This window comes from Polyodon spathula, chromosome 9, assembly GCF_017654505.1.
Source record: "Polyodon spathula isolate WHYD16114869_AA chromosome 9, ASM1765450v1, whole genome shotgun sequence".
In the NCBI taxonomy this organism is placed as follows: Eukaryota; Metazoa; Chordata; class Actinopteri; order Acipenseriformes; family Polyodontidae; genus Polyodon; species Polyodon spathula.
In genome coordinates this window covers 41,137,670-41,156,196 of record NC_054542.1, presented here as the reverse complement: position 1 = coordinate 41,156,196, position 18,527 = coordinate 41,137,670, and the positions used below count along the sequence as shown (strand labels likewise).

The 18,527-nt window shown below is 40.4% G+C and overlaps 1 protein-coding gene across 1 annotated transcript; it reads left to right on the top strand.

Moving 5' to 3' along the window:
- Window positions 1–634: 634 nt before the first annotated feature.
- LOC121320857 (immunoglobulin-like domain-containing receptor 1) lies at window positions 635–14,311 on the top strand. The gene is made up of 8 exons (XM_041259574.1): window positions 635–920; window positions 5,151–5,321; window positions 5,808–5,957; window positions 6,548–6,667; window positions 7,894–8,040; window positions 9,213–9,338; window positions 11,535–12,385; window positions 12,549–14,311. Exons 1-8 carry the CDS (start codon window positions 872–874, stop codon window positions 12,585–12,587), a joined length of 1,653 nt encoding a protein of 550 aa, XP_041115508.1. The 5' UTR covers window positions 635–871; the 3' UTR covers window positions 12,588–14,311.
- Window positions 14,312–18,527: the final 4,216 nt, after the last annotated feature.

Genomic DNA, 18,527 nt, shown 5'->3' with positions numbered 1-18,527 from the left:
AGCAGTAAGATTACTTGTTATATCTACACCGCATGTTGTCATGTCATTTCACAAAATTTTCATTAGTTTCCTGAACTTTCACTGCTACAATATGGGAGTCACTGGGCAGCTTGTGTTAGCCCCTCTCACCTGCCTGTTAGAGATGACAAAGTAAAGTGTGTCGGGTGATTGATCAATAAGCTGAGTTAGTGACACCAAGTGGTCACCTGACAAAGATACGAGTTGAATTTATCAATGGTAGTACATTTAAATATATTTATGGACTTTGTTATTTCAGCGTTTTTTCCAACTCCGAGAAACATGGGGACAAATGCTATGTTATTTATGTATGTATTTATTGCAAATCCTGGTAAGTTATTTGATACATAAACCACATCTGCAGCGTAATGGTTGTCAGGGTAAACCATTTTACCTCAATTTTAATATCGTAACGTGGAAATACAGTATAAACCGACTTTTTGAAGTTTAAATCCAAACGTCTAACGACTGAACAACATGTATTTATGTTCCGAGTCATTTTCCAGGGAACGGACAGCCTGCGCGCTTGAAGGTCACGTGACTCACCTGTATCGGGGAGGGGTGATACAACAAGCGCACAGGAGGGGGAGGGCATATTTTATTGTGAAGAGAAGTCTTAAGGGAAACTACTGAAACCGGTTTTTTGGAAAACATGATGCCACCATTCGTATACAGATCTTAACAGGTGCAAAGTAAAAACACAAAATTAACGAACATAAGTGTTGACAAAAAAAGATAAAATCGATTTTGGAAACGCGTCGATCTTTAATTACAATGTGATTATTAAAAAATAAAAATAAAATAAACTGAATCTGATAAATACGGTAATCTTTGGGACTGAGAGTCAAACACAATGAAGGAACTGATACTGGCTGGGTTTCTGCTTGGCTGCCTTTCAACAGGTAAGTTTAAAACCAACATTTCGATTTACTATCACACATAACGTCGATACAACATACTGAATCGATTTAAATGCTTACACAATTATCTTTTACCTTTTTAACCAACAAAGTCATTCAAAAGTTGACTATCGGTGTTCTGGGGAAATGGCGCATGCGCTTAGGATTAAGGACCGACTGGTGAAACTGGTGTTGTTGACGCAACAACAACAAAACAGTATTAGGGCCATTACTGTGCTATTCATGTTATTTATTGGAATGCAGGGGGGTATGTTTCATTGTGTGCTTGTATTATTTCTGTTATTATTGTTAATAATATTATTAATAATGTGTTTGTATTGATAGTGTATTTGGGTAACAGCAGAACCTGGGGGTGGTGGTTCAGCTGCCGTTATTAATAAGTGCTCAGTAATTTACATTCGAGAATTAAGTGTTGGGAAGTGACCATTGGTGTCTTTTTGTTTTGGTTTTGCGGACCATTGCAGGGCACTGAAACCGTAAAAAATGGACAGTAAAATTGTCTTGGTGTGGTGTAGTTTTTTACACAGTGACGGCGGCCAGTAAATCTGTTCTACAAAGTTTTGTCAATCCTATAATTATAACTACATTTGTACTGTAGTAGGCCTACGCTGTTAAATCAAATGTTGTCAAACGGTCACCTCATAACGTCGTTGTTAACCCTAATGCCCAGTGTCCAATATAAATCCAATAAATTGAGAAAATATTAATTAAATATGGTAACATACCCAGGGTAATAAAGGGTTAATTTATTTTTAGATTATGATTGTCTAGAGCAGGGGCCTCCAACCCAGGTCCTGGAGAGCTACTATGGCTGGTGGTTTTCATTTCAACCAATCTGTTACTTAATTGAACCAATTATTGGCTTAATTAGTCAAGATTAACAGGTGTTTCAGATCTTTAGCCACTGATGATGTAAAGACACCTATAAAACCTGCTGGATAGGGGCTGTCCAGGACCAGGGTTGGAGACCCCTGGTCTAGAGCAGTGATTGTCAACCCCGGTCCTCGGGGGGACCCCTGTGTCTTCTGGTTTTCATTCCAGCTGAGCTCTGTTACTTGCCTAAACCCTTAATCGAACTAATAATTAGCTTAATTAGACCTTTTTAATTGTTTTCAGCTCCTACAAAGTTGCAGATTTCAAGGTATTTGTAACATTTTAGACAAGTTGAAATCTCCAACTGTTTAAGAGCATAAAACAAGTTAAAAGGGCTAAATAAGCTAATTATTAGTTCAATTAAGGGTTTAGTTAAGTAATTGAGAGCTTAGTTGGAATAAAAACCGGAAGACACAGGAGTCCCCAGGACCGAAGTTGAAAACCACTGATCTAGAGAATCCTATACAATGCTTAGAGCAGTGGTTCCAAACCCTGGTCTTGGGGACCCCGTGTGTCTGCTGGTTTTCAACTTCCATACCTGTATTTCCATGTGCTGTAAAACAAATCCTGCTTATGTTCTGTTTGGAATGCATGTGCTGGAGCAAAGGGTTCCAGTTATATGTATTGTGTGCATGTAAAAGAAGAGCTGTGCAACTTGTCTGAAGATAATAAAAATACCTTTAGCCTATTTTGCTCAGTTGTGATAAACGTAAGCTGTACAAACAAATATAATTTTGGGGGAAATACATGAAGAACCCCCCCCCCCCCCAATATGTTTCTTCTTTTCCACGATCCTGATCTTTCATTTTGTTTTTATTGGCATGCCGGGGGAGGCATGTTACTGATTAACATGTATTTGTCCAATCAAAACTAGCATGTTGGTGAGGAGCGATCAGTAACATGCAATGGCAGATCCCTAGCTGTGCACTGTTTAAAATGTTACACACACAGATGCCTTAGTATTGCCCTGGATTCTGATATTCTGATTCAGTCGAATGTGCTAAAGTATGTCAAGACCAAGCTTATTAGCATTAGTTGTGCAAAAGTGTGGGACAGTGCCAGTGCTAGAATTTACTGAGTCCAGGTGCAAGACTGTGAATTGGACACCCCCACCCACCAAAAAAAAAAAAAAAAAAATGCACAGCACAACCAAAGACAATCTTTTGAAAGTAAATACAATAGGTCAAAATCTCTTTTTTTTACGCGATTTTAGTTAATATCAAAACATATTAACAGATTAAAATAAATCCCAAAACGCATTAATCATAGGTATCAGTTATTTTAAATTAATGTTATCAAGTACAAAACAAAGGTTAGTATGAAAATGTTTCTATTAAAAAAAAAAAAAAAAAAGGTAGTTACAACTCAAGTGAAAACATCATTTTATGAACACACAACAAATTAGTATACCAAAAGCATGTCATTATTTATTCATGTATATATTTATTTTTTTAAATACATTTTTATCATCCCTTAGTTAAGTTGGAATTTCATGAGGTGTACACATTCAGACACGTTCAGCCTGTTCGATGTGGAAATGGGACAGGTTTTAGTCTTTTCGCTAAATCATTTAGTTCTATATCGGTTGTAGCATCGTGGCTGACAGCGATTTGGGGATGCAGTTTGTGCTTTTTTTTTTTTTTTAGACAGAAGGTTCCAAGCAGTAGTTATATGTAATAAACTATAACATTAATATTATGGTTAAATATATAAAAAATCTCGCTATATAGTGAAGAAGAAAAGTAAATTAAAAGTGTTACTGGGGGAATCGCAGAGCTTTCAGCTGGAAACAAAAACTAGTTTTCATCGTTTTGAACAAGAAGAAATCGTAATAGTTCATTACCATACTTCATTTTGTGAAGTAAAAGTGACTATAGCTTTAGTATAAACTGTGGGGTATGTGCAAGACGAGGCTCACACAAAGACACTGTGTAGTACACAAAGTATGTTCTTCCAGACTTTGAGAATCCACATACTGTTCAATTTTTAAAAGGGTAGGGAATGTATGTAATCAAGTTCGTAGCCGTGTTTGAAGAATATGTAGGACTTGGACTGCCCCAACATTTCAGTATTACGGTAGTTTCTTTTTTCAGCTGGATTTATTGATCTGCCAGTATTTCTGGTTTGACCAGTACACACGGGTAGGACAGGAAGTCATACATGCCATCAGTTCCTTCAAATTGGTGGGATAGTCACGTTTTCTCAGTAGGTGTCCATCGTCCTGACGTTCAGAAGCAAAATCCTGATATTTCTCCTGCTATCACACAGCTCTCTTGCGAATGTTGTTTCTTTGTTAAGAAGCAGAGAAATAGTGGTGGTTATTTTGACTTGCTGTGCACTGACAATATTGTTTACTGTTTACAGGAACAGTTAGTAACAAAACATCAATCAGACCCAGTCACATTGGAGAAGTATATAGTGTAGCTTCACCTCTGCAGGTCCAATACGATTGGATGTGTAGAATGTAAGTAAAGGTGAGGGAGCCAATGAGAGATTTACTCTGTATATTCAGTAAAAACAACTTCTTGTTGGCTTTCCAAACTATTGTACAGAAGTCCAGTTTTATGGTTGGGAGTTAAATGTGCCCACCTGCTTGTTTTGATTTGAAAATTATTTTTTCAAGTCAAATTTTACAAACAAGCATAATGCATAGCATGTAGGGCAACAGTAGGCAGTCAAAATGATAGCAATACAACATGACAAGTCCACTGTTAGGATACAGGAGTGGAAATTAGACTCCTATGGCATAGCAGTTTGGTCCGTTCATGGTTATACTATGAGTTTAATAAGACCTGAGCTTGTTACCTATGCACTGTGGATGATCAAGCTCCTAGTAAAAATTGGAATGGGTAAAACAACTATGCATTAGGTGTCTTATTTCAATCCCTGGGGGACTTGACCATCGCTCAAGTCTTAGATATGGATGAGCCTGGTAATCGAGCCCCCTACCATTGACTAGATCAAGTGTTGATGACTGCCCTGCCCTGTCCTGTCTGACTGTCTGTCAACTTTATTGTGGGCCTTGCACAAGTCGGGGGGGGGGGTTGGGTGTTCACAACGTGTCCTGTATTTTAAGGCTGCTGATTTAACAGGCTTAAAGCTGATTTAACATTTTACAAAATGACCCGCAACCTGGAGAATTTTAAAATGAAATGGTGTATTAACTCTTTGTGAGGGTGATGAATTAAGGGTTAATTTGTCTAAAATGTGTAGTGTTGATATTGATTAATCCTGCTCCTTTTGTTTTTTATGGCAATGTCGTTGTTTATATTTTATATAATTGATTTATTAAAGAGCTTTTAAAAAGTCGTCTCTCTTTCTTGCTTGCTCCTCCTCCAGGATGTGTTGCTATCCTGGTGACTGTGCCTGAGACAGAGCGCTACACTTCACTCTTTGCCACGGTTAGACTAAGATGTGACTACTCCACCTCCAGCAACCTTCAGGATGTTTTAGTCACCTGGCGTTACAAGTCATTTTGCAAGGACCCCATCCTTGACTACTATTCTGCAGGTAAGGAATGAAAGCCGTCTGCAGTCCGTTTGGGTGCAGGAAGAGTGGGTGAAACAGACCTGCGTATACTGATGCAATGCAAGAATACAAGAAATGTTGATTGGAAAAAGCAATACCTACTGGTCAGAAGCAAAGAATGCACAAAACACTATTCTCTATGGCTTGCCTATTTAAGATGCAGCTCACTTGCTTTAGAAATTTTAATTTTCACTTTGAATCAGTGTAAAGCTGTGTGTTTTTTTTTTTTCCTAAAAAAAACAAAAACACAGATAACCATTAAAAATAAAATAAACCTGAGCCTTGAATTTATGTACTGGTTTGCACATTATAAATTGTGTATGAAAAGTCAACCAGTCGTACTTTTAGGATTTGTACAAATTTCCAATATGTCTTGCTCAGCAAAACCAAAAATAGCAGCATATTTAAAAACAGCACAAAACACATAGGTATTTGTGATTGCTAATGTAAATGTATTATATTTTCCAGGGTATCAGGCATCCTTGCAGTTGGGCCAGGACCCTGTAAATGATTGCTCGGACAGCATGCGAGAGGTGAGAACAGTGATCCAGAAACGAGGGGGGAATGAGCCTGTTCTGGGAACCGAATACAGGCAGCGGAAGATCACCATTCAAGACAGTAAGTGTTTGAAACACCTGATATGTAAACACAGTCCCAAGACCACTAATAACATTGCTCTAGATACCACCTGTCCTACCGCTTCAGCCATAGAGGAAGACACTTTTCCAGCTGCTTTAAAGTTAGTCTTCCTAAATCCTGCTCAGCTTTATACTAAAATACAAATCTTGGGTAATGATTTGCTGCATTCCTTTCTAGATTTAACAGTAAATAAGGCTGATCAATGACCAATCACTGTTTAGTCAATCATGTATTGTCAATTTAAAAAAAGAAGCATGTATATGAATTTAGCATAAAATATTGTACAGTATAATAAAAACCTATGGAAGATTACAAGGTCTAGGTTTGAGGCTGTAGTTAATTTAAATTGAAAACCCTAAGTCCATGCAAAATGTATGTTCAGCTTCATAGGGACTTGATAGGAGTTATTAATGCCATTGTGCCTTGTTGATGTGTGGCTACTCGTATTCAGCGTATTGGGGTTTGTTGTGACTCAGTATGGAGTCTTGAGAATGGAAGGAGGGTTAACATGGAAGGCTTGAAGCTGTATTTCATGGAATGCTTGTTGCTGTATTTCTCTTCTTTCCCAGAGGCTGACCTGGTGATTAGTGAAGTGATGTGGTGGGATCATGGGGTCTATTTTTGTTCCATTGAAGCATCAGGCGACACCACAGGAGACTCTGATAAGGAGATCAAACTGGTGGTTTACAGTAAGTAACTGGAGAAATGTCTTTTACCTGTTTTACTGTCAGACAGTATAATTTTAATGGTAACTGGTGGGGGATTAGGGGAGTGTGGCAAAGTGGCTGCTGATAGTGAACAGGTGTACAGCAGGTGCGGTGCTGGTGCAATAATCCAAAGAAACCAACTGACAACAAAGTACGGGTGAAATGGTTTGTTTATTTGTTTATAATCCAAGGGTCTGATGACCAGACAGTAAATAATAACGAGCTTGCAATACACAGCCATGTGTACTGCACAGTATTGAGAAAGGATTGCAGTCCCGTAGGTAATACGCACAGTACTTAAACACACACAATTAGACACACACACGATCACCAGCCCAAAGTGAGTGCTCTCAGTGCTTGTGGTGCAGTACAATACAATACATGCTTTACTTGTGAACGACCGTCATAACAATGTTAATCGTGACTGAAGTGCAGTGTTGATCCGGTTTGTGCTGGCCCCTGGCGACAGCTCCGGATATGTGTTTAGCCGTCTAGTGGTATAATCAGAAAACACAGACAGTTACTAAACAGACACGGACAAACAAACAAAAAACTAAATTTCCAATACGCTTTCTCTGTTTCTCTCACGGTCCTTCCAGTTTCTCACCAAAAACCAAGCGAAGGAAAAGATTAGCGTTTCTCTGGCCCCTTTTATGCTACCCTGCATGACCCCTTGGTAAACTATTGCAGCTGCGTCTATTGCTTGCAGCTGCTACCTCGTTTACCTTCCAGGTCAATATGTTCCTTCCAGGCTGACCTACTTCCCGACCCCTGAAACGAACTGTCAGGCCAGCCGGTCCAGAGGCCTCCTTTCGCTATTTAGTACCCTCACAGGTCGAGATGGAGATTTACAACCAGTACTCATTGTATTCCTGTCACAGGGAGTCAAAGCTGTTTTTTTTTTTTTTTTTTTTTTTTAAATAAATTCTAGTCCCCTGATATTAAATGCGTTGATTAGAAACAAGAGTAAACTAAAGTAATAAATTCCCAGAGCCTTGAGACAGTGTACACTAAAGTTGTATACTGATTCCAAGTTTCTGTTAAGGCTACTGTTAGAAGGAAAGTGAATAGGTGGGGCCTTGATATCTACTGTACAGGAGGAGAATCTTTGTGGTTGCAAAATGTATTTGGCAAGCTAACCCATTCCTATCATTTCTCATGTCACCTTGATCACTCTGTCCTCCTCCTCCTCTGATCTTCTCTTCTAGACTGGCTGGTCGTGATCTTCATCATCCTGGGCATCCTGCTTGTGATCCTGCTGCTCGGGGTTTGCTGGTGCCAGTGCTGCCCACACCGCTGCTGCTGTTACGTGCGCTGTGCCTGCTGCCCTACCAGGTGCTGCTGCCCGGAGAAGGGTAAGGAGAAGGCTGAAGAATGCAGAATGCATTGTGTTTTTGTACTGTCAATATATCCTAAAACTTTTGGGATTCAGACTTTATATAATTAATGTTTAGATATCTGTAATACAGTAAATGATACCACGTAGTTGTTAAACACAGAATTAGTTGTGTTGTACTTGAATAGCTATTTCAACTTTTAATTGCATTTTGATGAGCGGCTCATTGGATAACTGACTGGATATAAAATAAAAAAACACTATATAAGATATAAGCAGCCACAATGTTGTTTGTTTACTTTTCACCAATGACCTATATTGTAATGACCTTGTCTTTTTAGTATCTGTGTATACAATAGTGTGCACATTTATTGGAACAGCCCACTGCTTCTGTTGTGTTGATTTGTTGTGCATATGAATTCAAACCACTGGAACTGAAAATACTGGAAGTGTGTCAAAATAGGCAAATGAGTGATTGTCTAATTTTAATTAATGACTTTAATAATGCATACATGCAATTAATTTAAAAATAGTAAGAGAAAAAGAACACATAGCCTAATTAAAGCACGGAGTGGTTTAACATTTTCTCTATATCACTGGACATTCTGATTTACTGACTGCAGATTTAAATTCTCACACCCTGAAGTTTTCATGGAGGTATATAAAGAATATCAATGACAAATCTTGCACACGACTGTGCGATGCAACTTCCCATCTTAAACAACATCATTCTACCTGGCTATTTCTACCATGCTGTCTGAAGAACCAGAAGCCAACACATTGTAGCTAATTACTAAAATAGTGAGTTTTCAGTTTATCAATTACATTTCTTCTTCATGAAGTATTTCTAGTGATTGATGAGGATCCTGATTCTCCTTGGATCTCAAGGTGTTTGGTGTTTTTGAATTCTCCCTGTGTGTGTGTGTGTGTGTGTGACATTTATATATATATATATATATATATATATATATATATATATATATATAATGTCACACACACACACACACAAAATTACACACGTTTATTTTGTTAATTCATGTAGGGTAAACAAAGTGATTTTACACTTTAAAAATTTTATGTAAAACATTTGCTAATTTTTTTTTTTTTTTTGTGTGTTATGCCTCTTGACATGTGGTAATACATTCTCAATACCTGCATGTATTAATGTATCCATCTCTGTGTTCTTTTCAGCTGTGATGCGCTACAAGATGATAAAAGAAGCACAAAAGGCTCTTATGCCCTGGGCAATGGGACAACCTATTTATGCACCGGTGGGTTCTGGATCTTCAGCCTACCAGTCAAACCCACAGCTTAGAGGTACAATACAGCACTGCCTTACAGTGAAAGACGGCTTCTTATTTTTTCATCTTGTATGTTGTGCATCTTCAGTGCATTTGTTACATGGTGAACATGCATAAAATATCTTCAATGTTTCTGCTTTTTGTTTAGTCCATGCACCTCCATACTTCAAGTGAACTTTTCACACTCAGTCATAATATATTCAAGCTCACCTGGTAAAAGCAGGGCGAGTCATACAGTCAGGTGAGTCCAGGTTTGTGTCGTGGCTGTGCAGTCACCAGACTTCGCTAGGGATTCCAAAGGGAATGTCCCATTGGCTCTGGCGCTTCCGTGGGTTAGGGAGGCAGGGATTTTTTCTTCTCATCGCACTACAGCACACCCTACTGGCCAAGCACCGTGTGAGCTCAGGTGGACACTTGCAGGACTGGCCTTTGTCCTCCCAGAGGCCAGTAGCTCGCTGACATCCGCTGTCAAGTTTCCGAGTGTGAAAGAGGACACTGGCTTGGTTGTGGGGTCGGAGGACGCCCACTGAACCTTCAGTTCTGAGCGGTGAGGGGGTCTGAGCTGGGTGGGAAACCGCTGCGGTGAGGGGGTCTGAGCTGGGTGGGAAACCGCTGCGGTGAGGGGGTCTGAGCTGGGTGGGAAACCGCTGCGGTGAGGGGGTCTGAGCTGGGTGGGAAACCGCTGCGGTGAGGGGGTCTGAGCTGGGTGGGAAACCGCTGCGGTGAGGGGGTCTGAGCTGGGTGGGAAACCGCTGCGGTGAGGGGGTCTGAGCTGGGTGGGAAACCGCTGCGGTGAGGGGGTCTGAGCTGGGTGGGGAACCGCTGCGGTGAGGGGGTCTGAGCTGGGTGGGGAACCGCTGTGGTGAGGGGGTCTGAGCGGTGTGGGTAACCGATGTGGAGAAGGGGTCTGAGCTGGGTGGGGAAACGCTGCGGTGAGGGGGTCTGAGCTGGGTGGGAAACCGCTGTGGTGAGGGGGTCTGAGCTGGGTGGGAAACCGCCGTGGTGAGGGGGTCTGAGCTGGGTGGGGAACCGCTGTGGTGAGGGGGTCTGAGCTGGGTGGGGAACCGGTGGTGAGGGGGTCTGAGCTGGGTGGGGAAACGCTGCGGTGAGGGGGTCTGAGCTGGGAGGGGAACTGCTGTGGTGAGGGGGTCTGAGCGCCGCTGTGGAGAAGGGGTCTGAGCTGGGTGGGGAAACGCTGCGGTGAGGGGGTCTGAGCTGGGTAGGAGCTGTGGTGAGGGGGTCTGAGCTGGGTGGGAAACCGCTGTGGTGAGGGGGTCTGAGCTGGGTGGGGAACCGCTGCGGTGAGGGGGTCTGAGCTGGGTGGGGAACCGCTGTGGTGAGGGGGTCTGAGCTGGGTGGGGAACCGCTGCGGTGAGGGGGTCTGAGCTGGGTGGGGAACCGCTGTGGTGAGGGGGTCTGAGCGGTGTGGGTAACCGATGTGGAGAAGGGGTCTGAGCTGGGTGGGGAAACGCTGCGGTGAGGGGGTCTGAGCTGGGTAGGAAACCGCTGTGGTGAGGGGGTCTGAGCTGGGTGGGAAACCGCTGTGGTGAGGGGGTCTGAGCTGGGTGGGGAACCGCTGTGGTGAGGGGGTCTGAGCGGTGTGGGTAACCGCTGTGGAGAAGAGGTCTGAGCTGGGTGGGGAAACGCTGCGGTGAGGGGGTCTGAGCTGTGAGGGGAACTGCTGCGGTGAGTACTACTATAACAAACTTGGTAATAAAACTAGCATTTACAACATTATGATAAAGATTCCTCATTGGAGCATGTGTCTAATTGACTTTTAGTTATGTTTTGCTGGACTTCTTGCTGCCAGTAGATGGGAGTAAAGCAAAGCAAAGCAATACAGCCTACAGTACTGACAACCTAGATATTTTTAGCAAGTTCAGTGGTTGTAAAAAACATTAAAGTAAATCAAACATAAAAGCATATTGTGTTTACAGTTTAAAAACACGAGTCACTTTAAATCGTATCTTTCTGCTTTTTAGATCGATCTGAGTTGAATAATATTACGGCTGAATGTAAAGTAAAATAACTTTTTACAGTCATATTGGTTTGAAAAATGTAATCTGAGCCCTGAAGCCCCAGTGGATTAGCTATATGCTGATTTTCACTCAGTAAAGATATAAAATCCATATCTGTCTAAGCAACAGTATTGCTTTTCTGATGAGTATTTTCTGTTTCACTTTGTTATTGATGATTATTTGCTTTATTTTAGACTATTCCTTCAAGCAGAACATCCCAATGATGCCGCTGCCTCCCCCGACAGTTCAACACCCTGCCAATAACTCTGTCCTGGACTACATTGAGAATCAGATGAGGACCCTGGACTCAAACCACCCATTGCAGCAGCTGCCACCGCCGCAGCACCGCGGATCAAACAACATCCCGTTCCGGGGAGGCCCGCCCAGCATTCTGTCATCACTGAACGACATTGAGGTGCGTGAGATTGATAGGCGTGTTATCCACCTGCCGCCCATCGTTGAGGGCCTGTCCCGTGACAACTCGTTGCAGGGCAACAGGGGTTACTATTCAGGAAGCGATAGGGGTGCCAGAGGACCCCGCAACCAGGGAGGATCCAGATCCAGTCAGGACTCCAGCCTTCTCAACCGGCAACAGCCCCAGGACGCCAGGAGGAGGAGAGACGATGTACAGAGCAACAGACGGAGCCCCAGGAGGGATTTCTCCCCTCCCCGCCGGCAAGACTTGCGCAGCTACAGCGACGAGTCTGAATACGATGGCCACAGGAGACCTGCCACAGGGAGGAGGGGACGGGGTGACACTGGAGGCAGTGGTGGCAGCAGGAATGCGGGCCGTCAGAGATCGAGGAGCAGGGACGATCTCTTTAATGAACCACGGCACCCACGGCGCAGGGAGAGGAGCATTTCCCCGCCAGGCAGGAGCTCCTGGAGCTCTGACGAAGACCTCGGCAGGAGGGGAGGCAACAACAGGAGTCGCAACAGAGATCGGGAAAGAGACTGGCCGGAAAAGCCTCCTAGCTACAGCTCGGTAGATATCCTGCAAGGGAGAGCCAACAACCGCTCACACCGCAACAATGAAGTATATTCAGTAAGTACTGCAAATGTTCATGTTAAAACAGTAAATAAATTGAGGTGGGGAAGCTTTATATGGGGATTTTAAAATCCAATGAGATTACAATTTACAGCATAGGAAATTACACAGAAAAAATCCATCTGTTTTTTCTTCATAATTTTTCTTTTCTTTGTTGCAGTTAAAAAGTTCCCGGAGTGGAAGAAGTGTGGTGATATGAAGCAAGACACCTTTTTTTTTTTTTTTTTTTTTAGCATTTCTGTAAATAGTCTTTTTTTTTTTTTTAGTTGAACCATTACATATTTTTTTGTTTCGTATCTTAGTGTGTTTGTGATAAGATGCTTATTGTAGTGCTGCACTGAGTAGTAGTATTCGTTTAGTGAGATGAAGATCTCCACAGGTGAGGTGTTGATTGGCCTACTTTAGCATTCCAAGTGAAACAAGGGAAGAAACAGCTGCTTGTGTTTGTGTGGATTGCTGTTTTCCACAGAGTCCAAGAAAAACAGCAATCCTTGGAATGGTGAACTAGCCCTATCAATGCCACTGACCCTCACCTGATTGTCAGCACCTGATTTCTGTGGAGAGTAATAATCCAGTAATCGGTTCAACAGCATTAGCTTATTGTTCATTTTGTTTCTGCCCAAATGATGTCTGTATATGAAAACGTGGCCTGTTGAGAAATACCACTAGTGACTCTGTGGACAGGACCTTGTTTAATCTTCATCAACCATATATAATTCCAGCAAAGGGCATGCTGATGAGCCTGAGCCTAGATCCTGGGGATTGGATTTCCACATCACAAAACCGCTGAAGGTGCTGGGTATCACGTTTATGTATGGAGTCTATATAAATAACTGCAGGGGTGTTGACTCATGGTGCTGGAGGACTATTCCACTCCATGTTTAACGGGTAAAATGATAAAATTAACTTCTTCAGGGCCTGGATGGAGGTTTAATTAAACAATTTAAAACAGAGTTGGAACAAGGACCAGGAGTGGAAGGGTCAACTTTGAACACCTCTGAATAACTGGATGGACATGGAAGCTGGACTGCCACAATGGCTTCCCTTTTCTGTACCTACTGTGTTGACACATGGAGTTCAGTCTGTCGTGCTGTCCTGACACAGTAATTGCAATATATTACAATCACTGCATTAATGTGAATTATAAAATGCACTGCTACAGAGCATCATAGGAGGAGAGGACTGCATTTCCACTAGTTAGGAGCCGTGGTTTTTAAACAGCTGTGTGAATTAACAGGTACAGGATCATTGCATCTTGCTTGCATGTATCATTTGGTAAATGTTTTAATAGTGGTGAAAATAATGTTGTTTTTACAAGCTGAGTTAATTGGTAGTTTGGCAAATTATCTAAATGGTTTTACAGACTTTTTTCATCCAGTTTGCTTTTTGTGGCGTAGTTATTGTTGATTTACATTTAGCTAAGAATTATTTTTATAACTATTATTAGTACCATCGACTTAAGTTTCTCACATGTACTTTTCTTGTCCGTATTAATTTGTATCATTTTCAGTTTCGGTCATCACATCTTGGTGAGATCTGGTTCACCCCAGTGTAACCATCAATAAGAAATACCAAGTGGAACAAATGTGGAATTTTTTTACATCCACTTTGGGCAAGGGTGTAACTGGTTACACTCTGGTGAGCCCGGTGTACTTACAGGTTTTTCTATAATGAGGACACTCACAAAAAATCACACAAAGTGAATGTAAACAACACACAGATTACATTAATTAAAATAACTACCAAGTTGCTACTTAGGGAGGGGAGGGATAAAGCAAAATGTAAGAATTTGAGATTTGGAATATAAAACATGGAAATGGGCACAGATTAAATCATGTGTTTGTGGTGTTTCTGGAATTCTGTATGCAGTGGATTTGAATTCACTATTGTAAGCTTTAAACAAATACGGGGGGGGGGGGGGGGGGGGGGGGGGGGGGGGGGGGGGACTAACAACTCAAACAATTAAAGATAGAACTTGTGAGGTTATTATTGATTTACCAAACAATGTATATATTTCAGAACGTTATTCAGGGCTGGAATTCTCTTATCAGGGGAAACATGACATGCATAACATGGGCATCTAACATATTGTTTGTGCAGTGCAATGTTGAACCTCTCTTCATGCCTGTCACTCACTCTGTCCAGTTTGATTTGACACTGTAATTGTGTAAGGATTTCTTTGTTTTAAATATTTGGTTTAACTTTCACACTCTTTGTATTTCTTGTGTTATTAACAAGGTGTTGATTATCTGTTTACATGTTGCTCTCCTCATTGCTTTATTCCCTATCCAGGAATTTAAATGGGAAGTTAAACTTCATGTATTTAGTACAGTTTGCATTGTTTTGCCTGTGTTTTAAACTATGCCTTTTCTAAAGTAGTTATTGTATTCAAATGAATATTATGTTTACCCCACAGTGTCTGGACTTCAGCTTAATTCACTGCTAATGCAGAGTCTGGATTGCCCAGTCTTTTGGTTACCTCATTTTAGGCAATCTGATGCTGTGTTGTTTTGACTGTTAGCTATTGAAGTCCCAGTATCCTGTGACATTTTGGAAAGCGAAAATGAAAGACCAAGAGGCGGGCGGGGCATGATCACTATGCAACGTAATTTATAACCACTTTTTATTACTTTTCAAATGATGATTATGTTGCCGTGTTTGTGATGTATCTATCCACTGTGAGTACTATGTCTTAACACACACATGGGGGATATATTTATTCCACGTTGACGATGTATAGCCTCAGATCATATATATATATATATGGTGTGTGTATGCACATACTGTTTCACAATTTACCAACATCTGTGCACAGATAATTGAGATTATATTGCACATACTATGGATAAAGGTCATAGAGACCTATTATGCAACTATTATATATTTTTTATGTAATACAAATACTGTTTTATGAAGGTAGCTTTAAAACCAATAGATTTGGCTGTTCAGTTTCAGTTCACTTTTATGAGACTCATAAACATGTTAATCCAAATACTGTACATGCACTGCAATCGACATATCTGGTTGTAATGAGTGACCCCTACTGGCCAAATAGCCACATTGTATGTGTGCATAAAATACATGACTACAAACCCCACCACAGGGTTTAGCAAAACTGTAGAATGTCTGCCTCTAGTGTCGAGGGTGAATGGCCCAAATCCAAACTGAGAAGAAAATAAAAATATAATAAATAAACAAAAAAAATTACACGGTTATCTGGTAGGTATCAACATTTTATTATAACGTTTAAATTGGCACCACCACCAACGATGGCCACCAAGTCTGAGCTTGAATGCAACTTCCCTTCATTTTAAAGCAGATTCTTATCGTTATGAACCTGTGGTTGTGAACTTATCTTGAGGATGTAGAATACAATGATATCTTTCCTATGATGCAAATTAAAGTAATTGCAAAAACGATCTTATTTTAAGCTGTTATTTCCATAGGAGCGAAGAGTAAATGCTATCTGCTAAGATGCATCAGCCTGTACCAATCTGCAACAAGAATGCATTCTTTCCTAAGACTAAGGGGCTGGATATACACCCATATTGCGGCCAAAATCTGCGTTTTGCGTGCACCAGCCGTATGTAAAGAAAGGTTTTCACCTGCTGTTCTGCACCCAATATCAAATTAGCACTTTGCCATAATTAATCCATTTAAATGATATTCAAATGTATTCAAATGAAGAAAAGCCATGGAATTGCATGGAGAGCTGGAATACTAAGCAGGCACAAACATAATGTAAATGATTTTGTACTTGGTCAATTTCTAACCTTGCAAAAATATTGTACGTCTTACAAGCTGTAAACGATTGCAGAAGTGAGTAATTAAGAGCACACACCTGCAGAGCCCTATCAGCCTCAGAGATTATATCCTGAAAACCATTGAGACAGACATTGAACTGCTCATGCTATTCAGGAAGAAATTGCAGTATAAAACATTCATTGAACTAAAATACAGCATTTTGTTCCACAAAACTCTGGGTCATTGAAATATTATTCGTCATTCTAAACAAAATACAACTGGCTTTTTATGAGACTGCTCTTGTAGATTACTTTTTTTTAAATTTAAATAAGTCAACAACAGTCTAGAACAGTGATATGAAATATAAACTATTTTATGAAAATAAACAGGGTTTAACAACAATATTCTTTAACTCACAGGTCAGGCTTTGAACAGAGGCCAACAATTCCAGTATTATAGACCCTTGTCTTTCAGTGCTTGTGAATTAGTGCTCATGCTCTAGGTGGCAGATAATGTCACTGGCTACAGTCAAGCATGGTGTTGGTTGGCATTAGAGCTTTCTATTCTGAACAACCCCTGCGATTCAGTCCAGCATCTCCTTCAAGCAGACACTTCCATTGTGCTTCATTGACAATGGGTTTGTGATGCAGACTAACAGTGACAGGGTGCTAAATCAGTGGGATTTGAAATGCATTGGAACAATAGTAAAACTGTTATAGAAATACAACACTCACACTGTATAGGGAAACATAAAAAAGTACTAACCTCTTATTTCAGGCAATTGAGCAATCCATTAGACTAGCATTTATCTAGTTCACAGTGGGGTATCAGTTTATCTGAATGACTTTTCTGTGCTAAACAGGCTTCTGACTTCTGTCCTCGCACTGCAGGAAATACTGAATAAGCCACAGGTGCATAGCAAACCACATTATGTCAATTTGAATATTTATAAAATGTTGTTTTTATCATCATTGCCATCATCATGGACAATCTCCTTTGTAACTCTGACCCATAGAGCACCATTTGTTGCTGCCACTGTATCTTCTATATCACCAGGAAGAAAAAAAACCATAGATTTCTGTTGTCACATTTTATTGTCACAAGCCCGTAGTGTGTGGAAAAGACATCACATTACAATTTAGATGATAACATAATAATTCTAGCAATGGGCAATACCACTGCAGCTGTGCCTGTGCCCTTCTTACCCTGCAGTACAGAACAATTGGTTTGCTATTGATGATTTGGTAAGGGTCATATCACTTTTTTGGTATTTTCCATAGAGGAAAGGAAGATGTGCATGAACTGGCACTAATAGTTATGTGTTCGCCAATTAGCAAGGCATTGTTTTGTATGTATTTCAGACTGTTTATAACATGAAAGGGTATAAATACACAGAAAATTACTACTGCTACCACTACCTAAACAATTCAGTCAACAAAGACTTTCAAATCTTCAAAGAAAAACCAAAATAATTACCTGTGAATGAAAAATAAAAATAAAAACATCACCAATATGACTGTCTTACATTACCTTGACAGACTACAGAATAAAATACATTTATTTATTGCATTGTGTTAGTTTTGGATGGAGTTTACCAATCAATGCTGCAAAATGCTTTCTTTCAATTAATGGGAATTTTGCAACACTATTGTCAATTTTAACAATTTTCTCTAAGGTCTCGGTATTGGATGATCATTTGAAAGCCGAGTCGATTACTGTAGCAAATTGTCCACGATACATAAAGATGCTTTCTGTGGGCCAGATATACTAAGCTTTTGCAGCCCCTAACCAAAAAATAAGTTAACTTAAAACCTGTTTTTAGGGAGATGCCTAAATCAAACCTGGTCTTTTTACACTATTGGCAAATTGCCAACTCCATAGTAGATACGTGATGTGAGCAGCTTTCCTTCCCACTGTATAAAACTGTCTGAGGAGACAAGGCAGCAAGACAGGACAGTCTAACTAATCTAACCTCCAGATGGTAAAACCAGATCAAGGGGTTTTACCATTTTTTAATGTCAGCTAGCAATTTATTTAGCTTTATGTAATCTGGAATGTTCATTTTTAAATTGACTAAAATTGTATGTGCTTAATTTAAATACAATGCTGGTCTTCAATATTTAGTGCTGCCACATTTTGTTCAATGCATTTCAGATTCAAACTTGCCAAACTGACCAATTGTATTCATTTTTCCACAGTGTAAGTTAAAGTAAAAAACAATAGCATAATTGATTGCTACCCCCAACAATGACTCTGTAAACTGTAGAGGGTGTGGTCACTTTGAAACAACCACATAATAATATAATAATAATAATAATAATAATAATAATAATAATAATAATAATAATAATAAACATTAATGCACATGTAATTGGAATAATACAGCCACGCTACA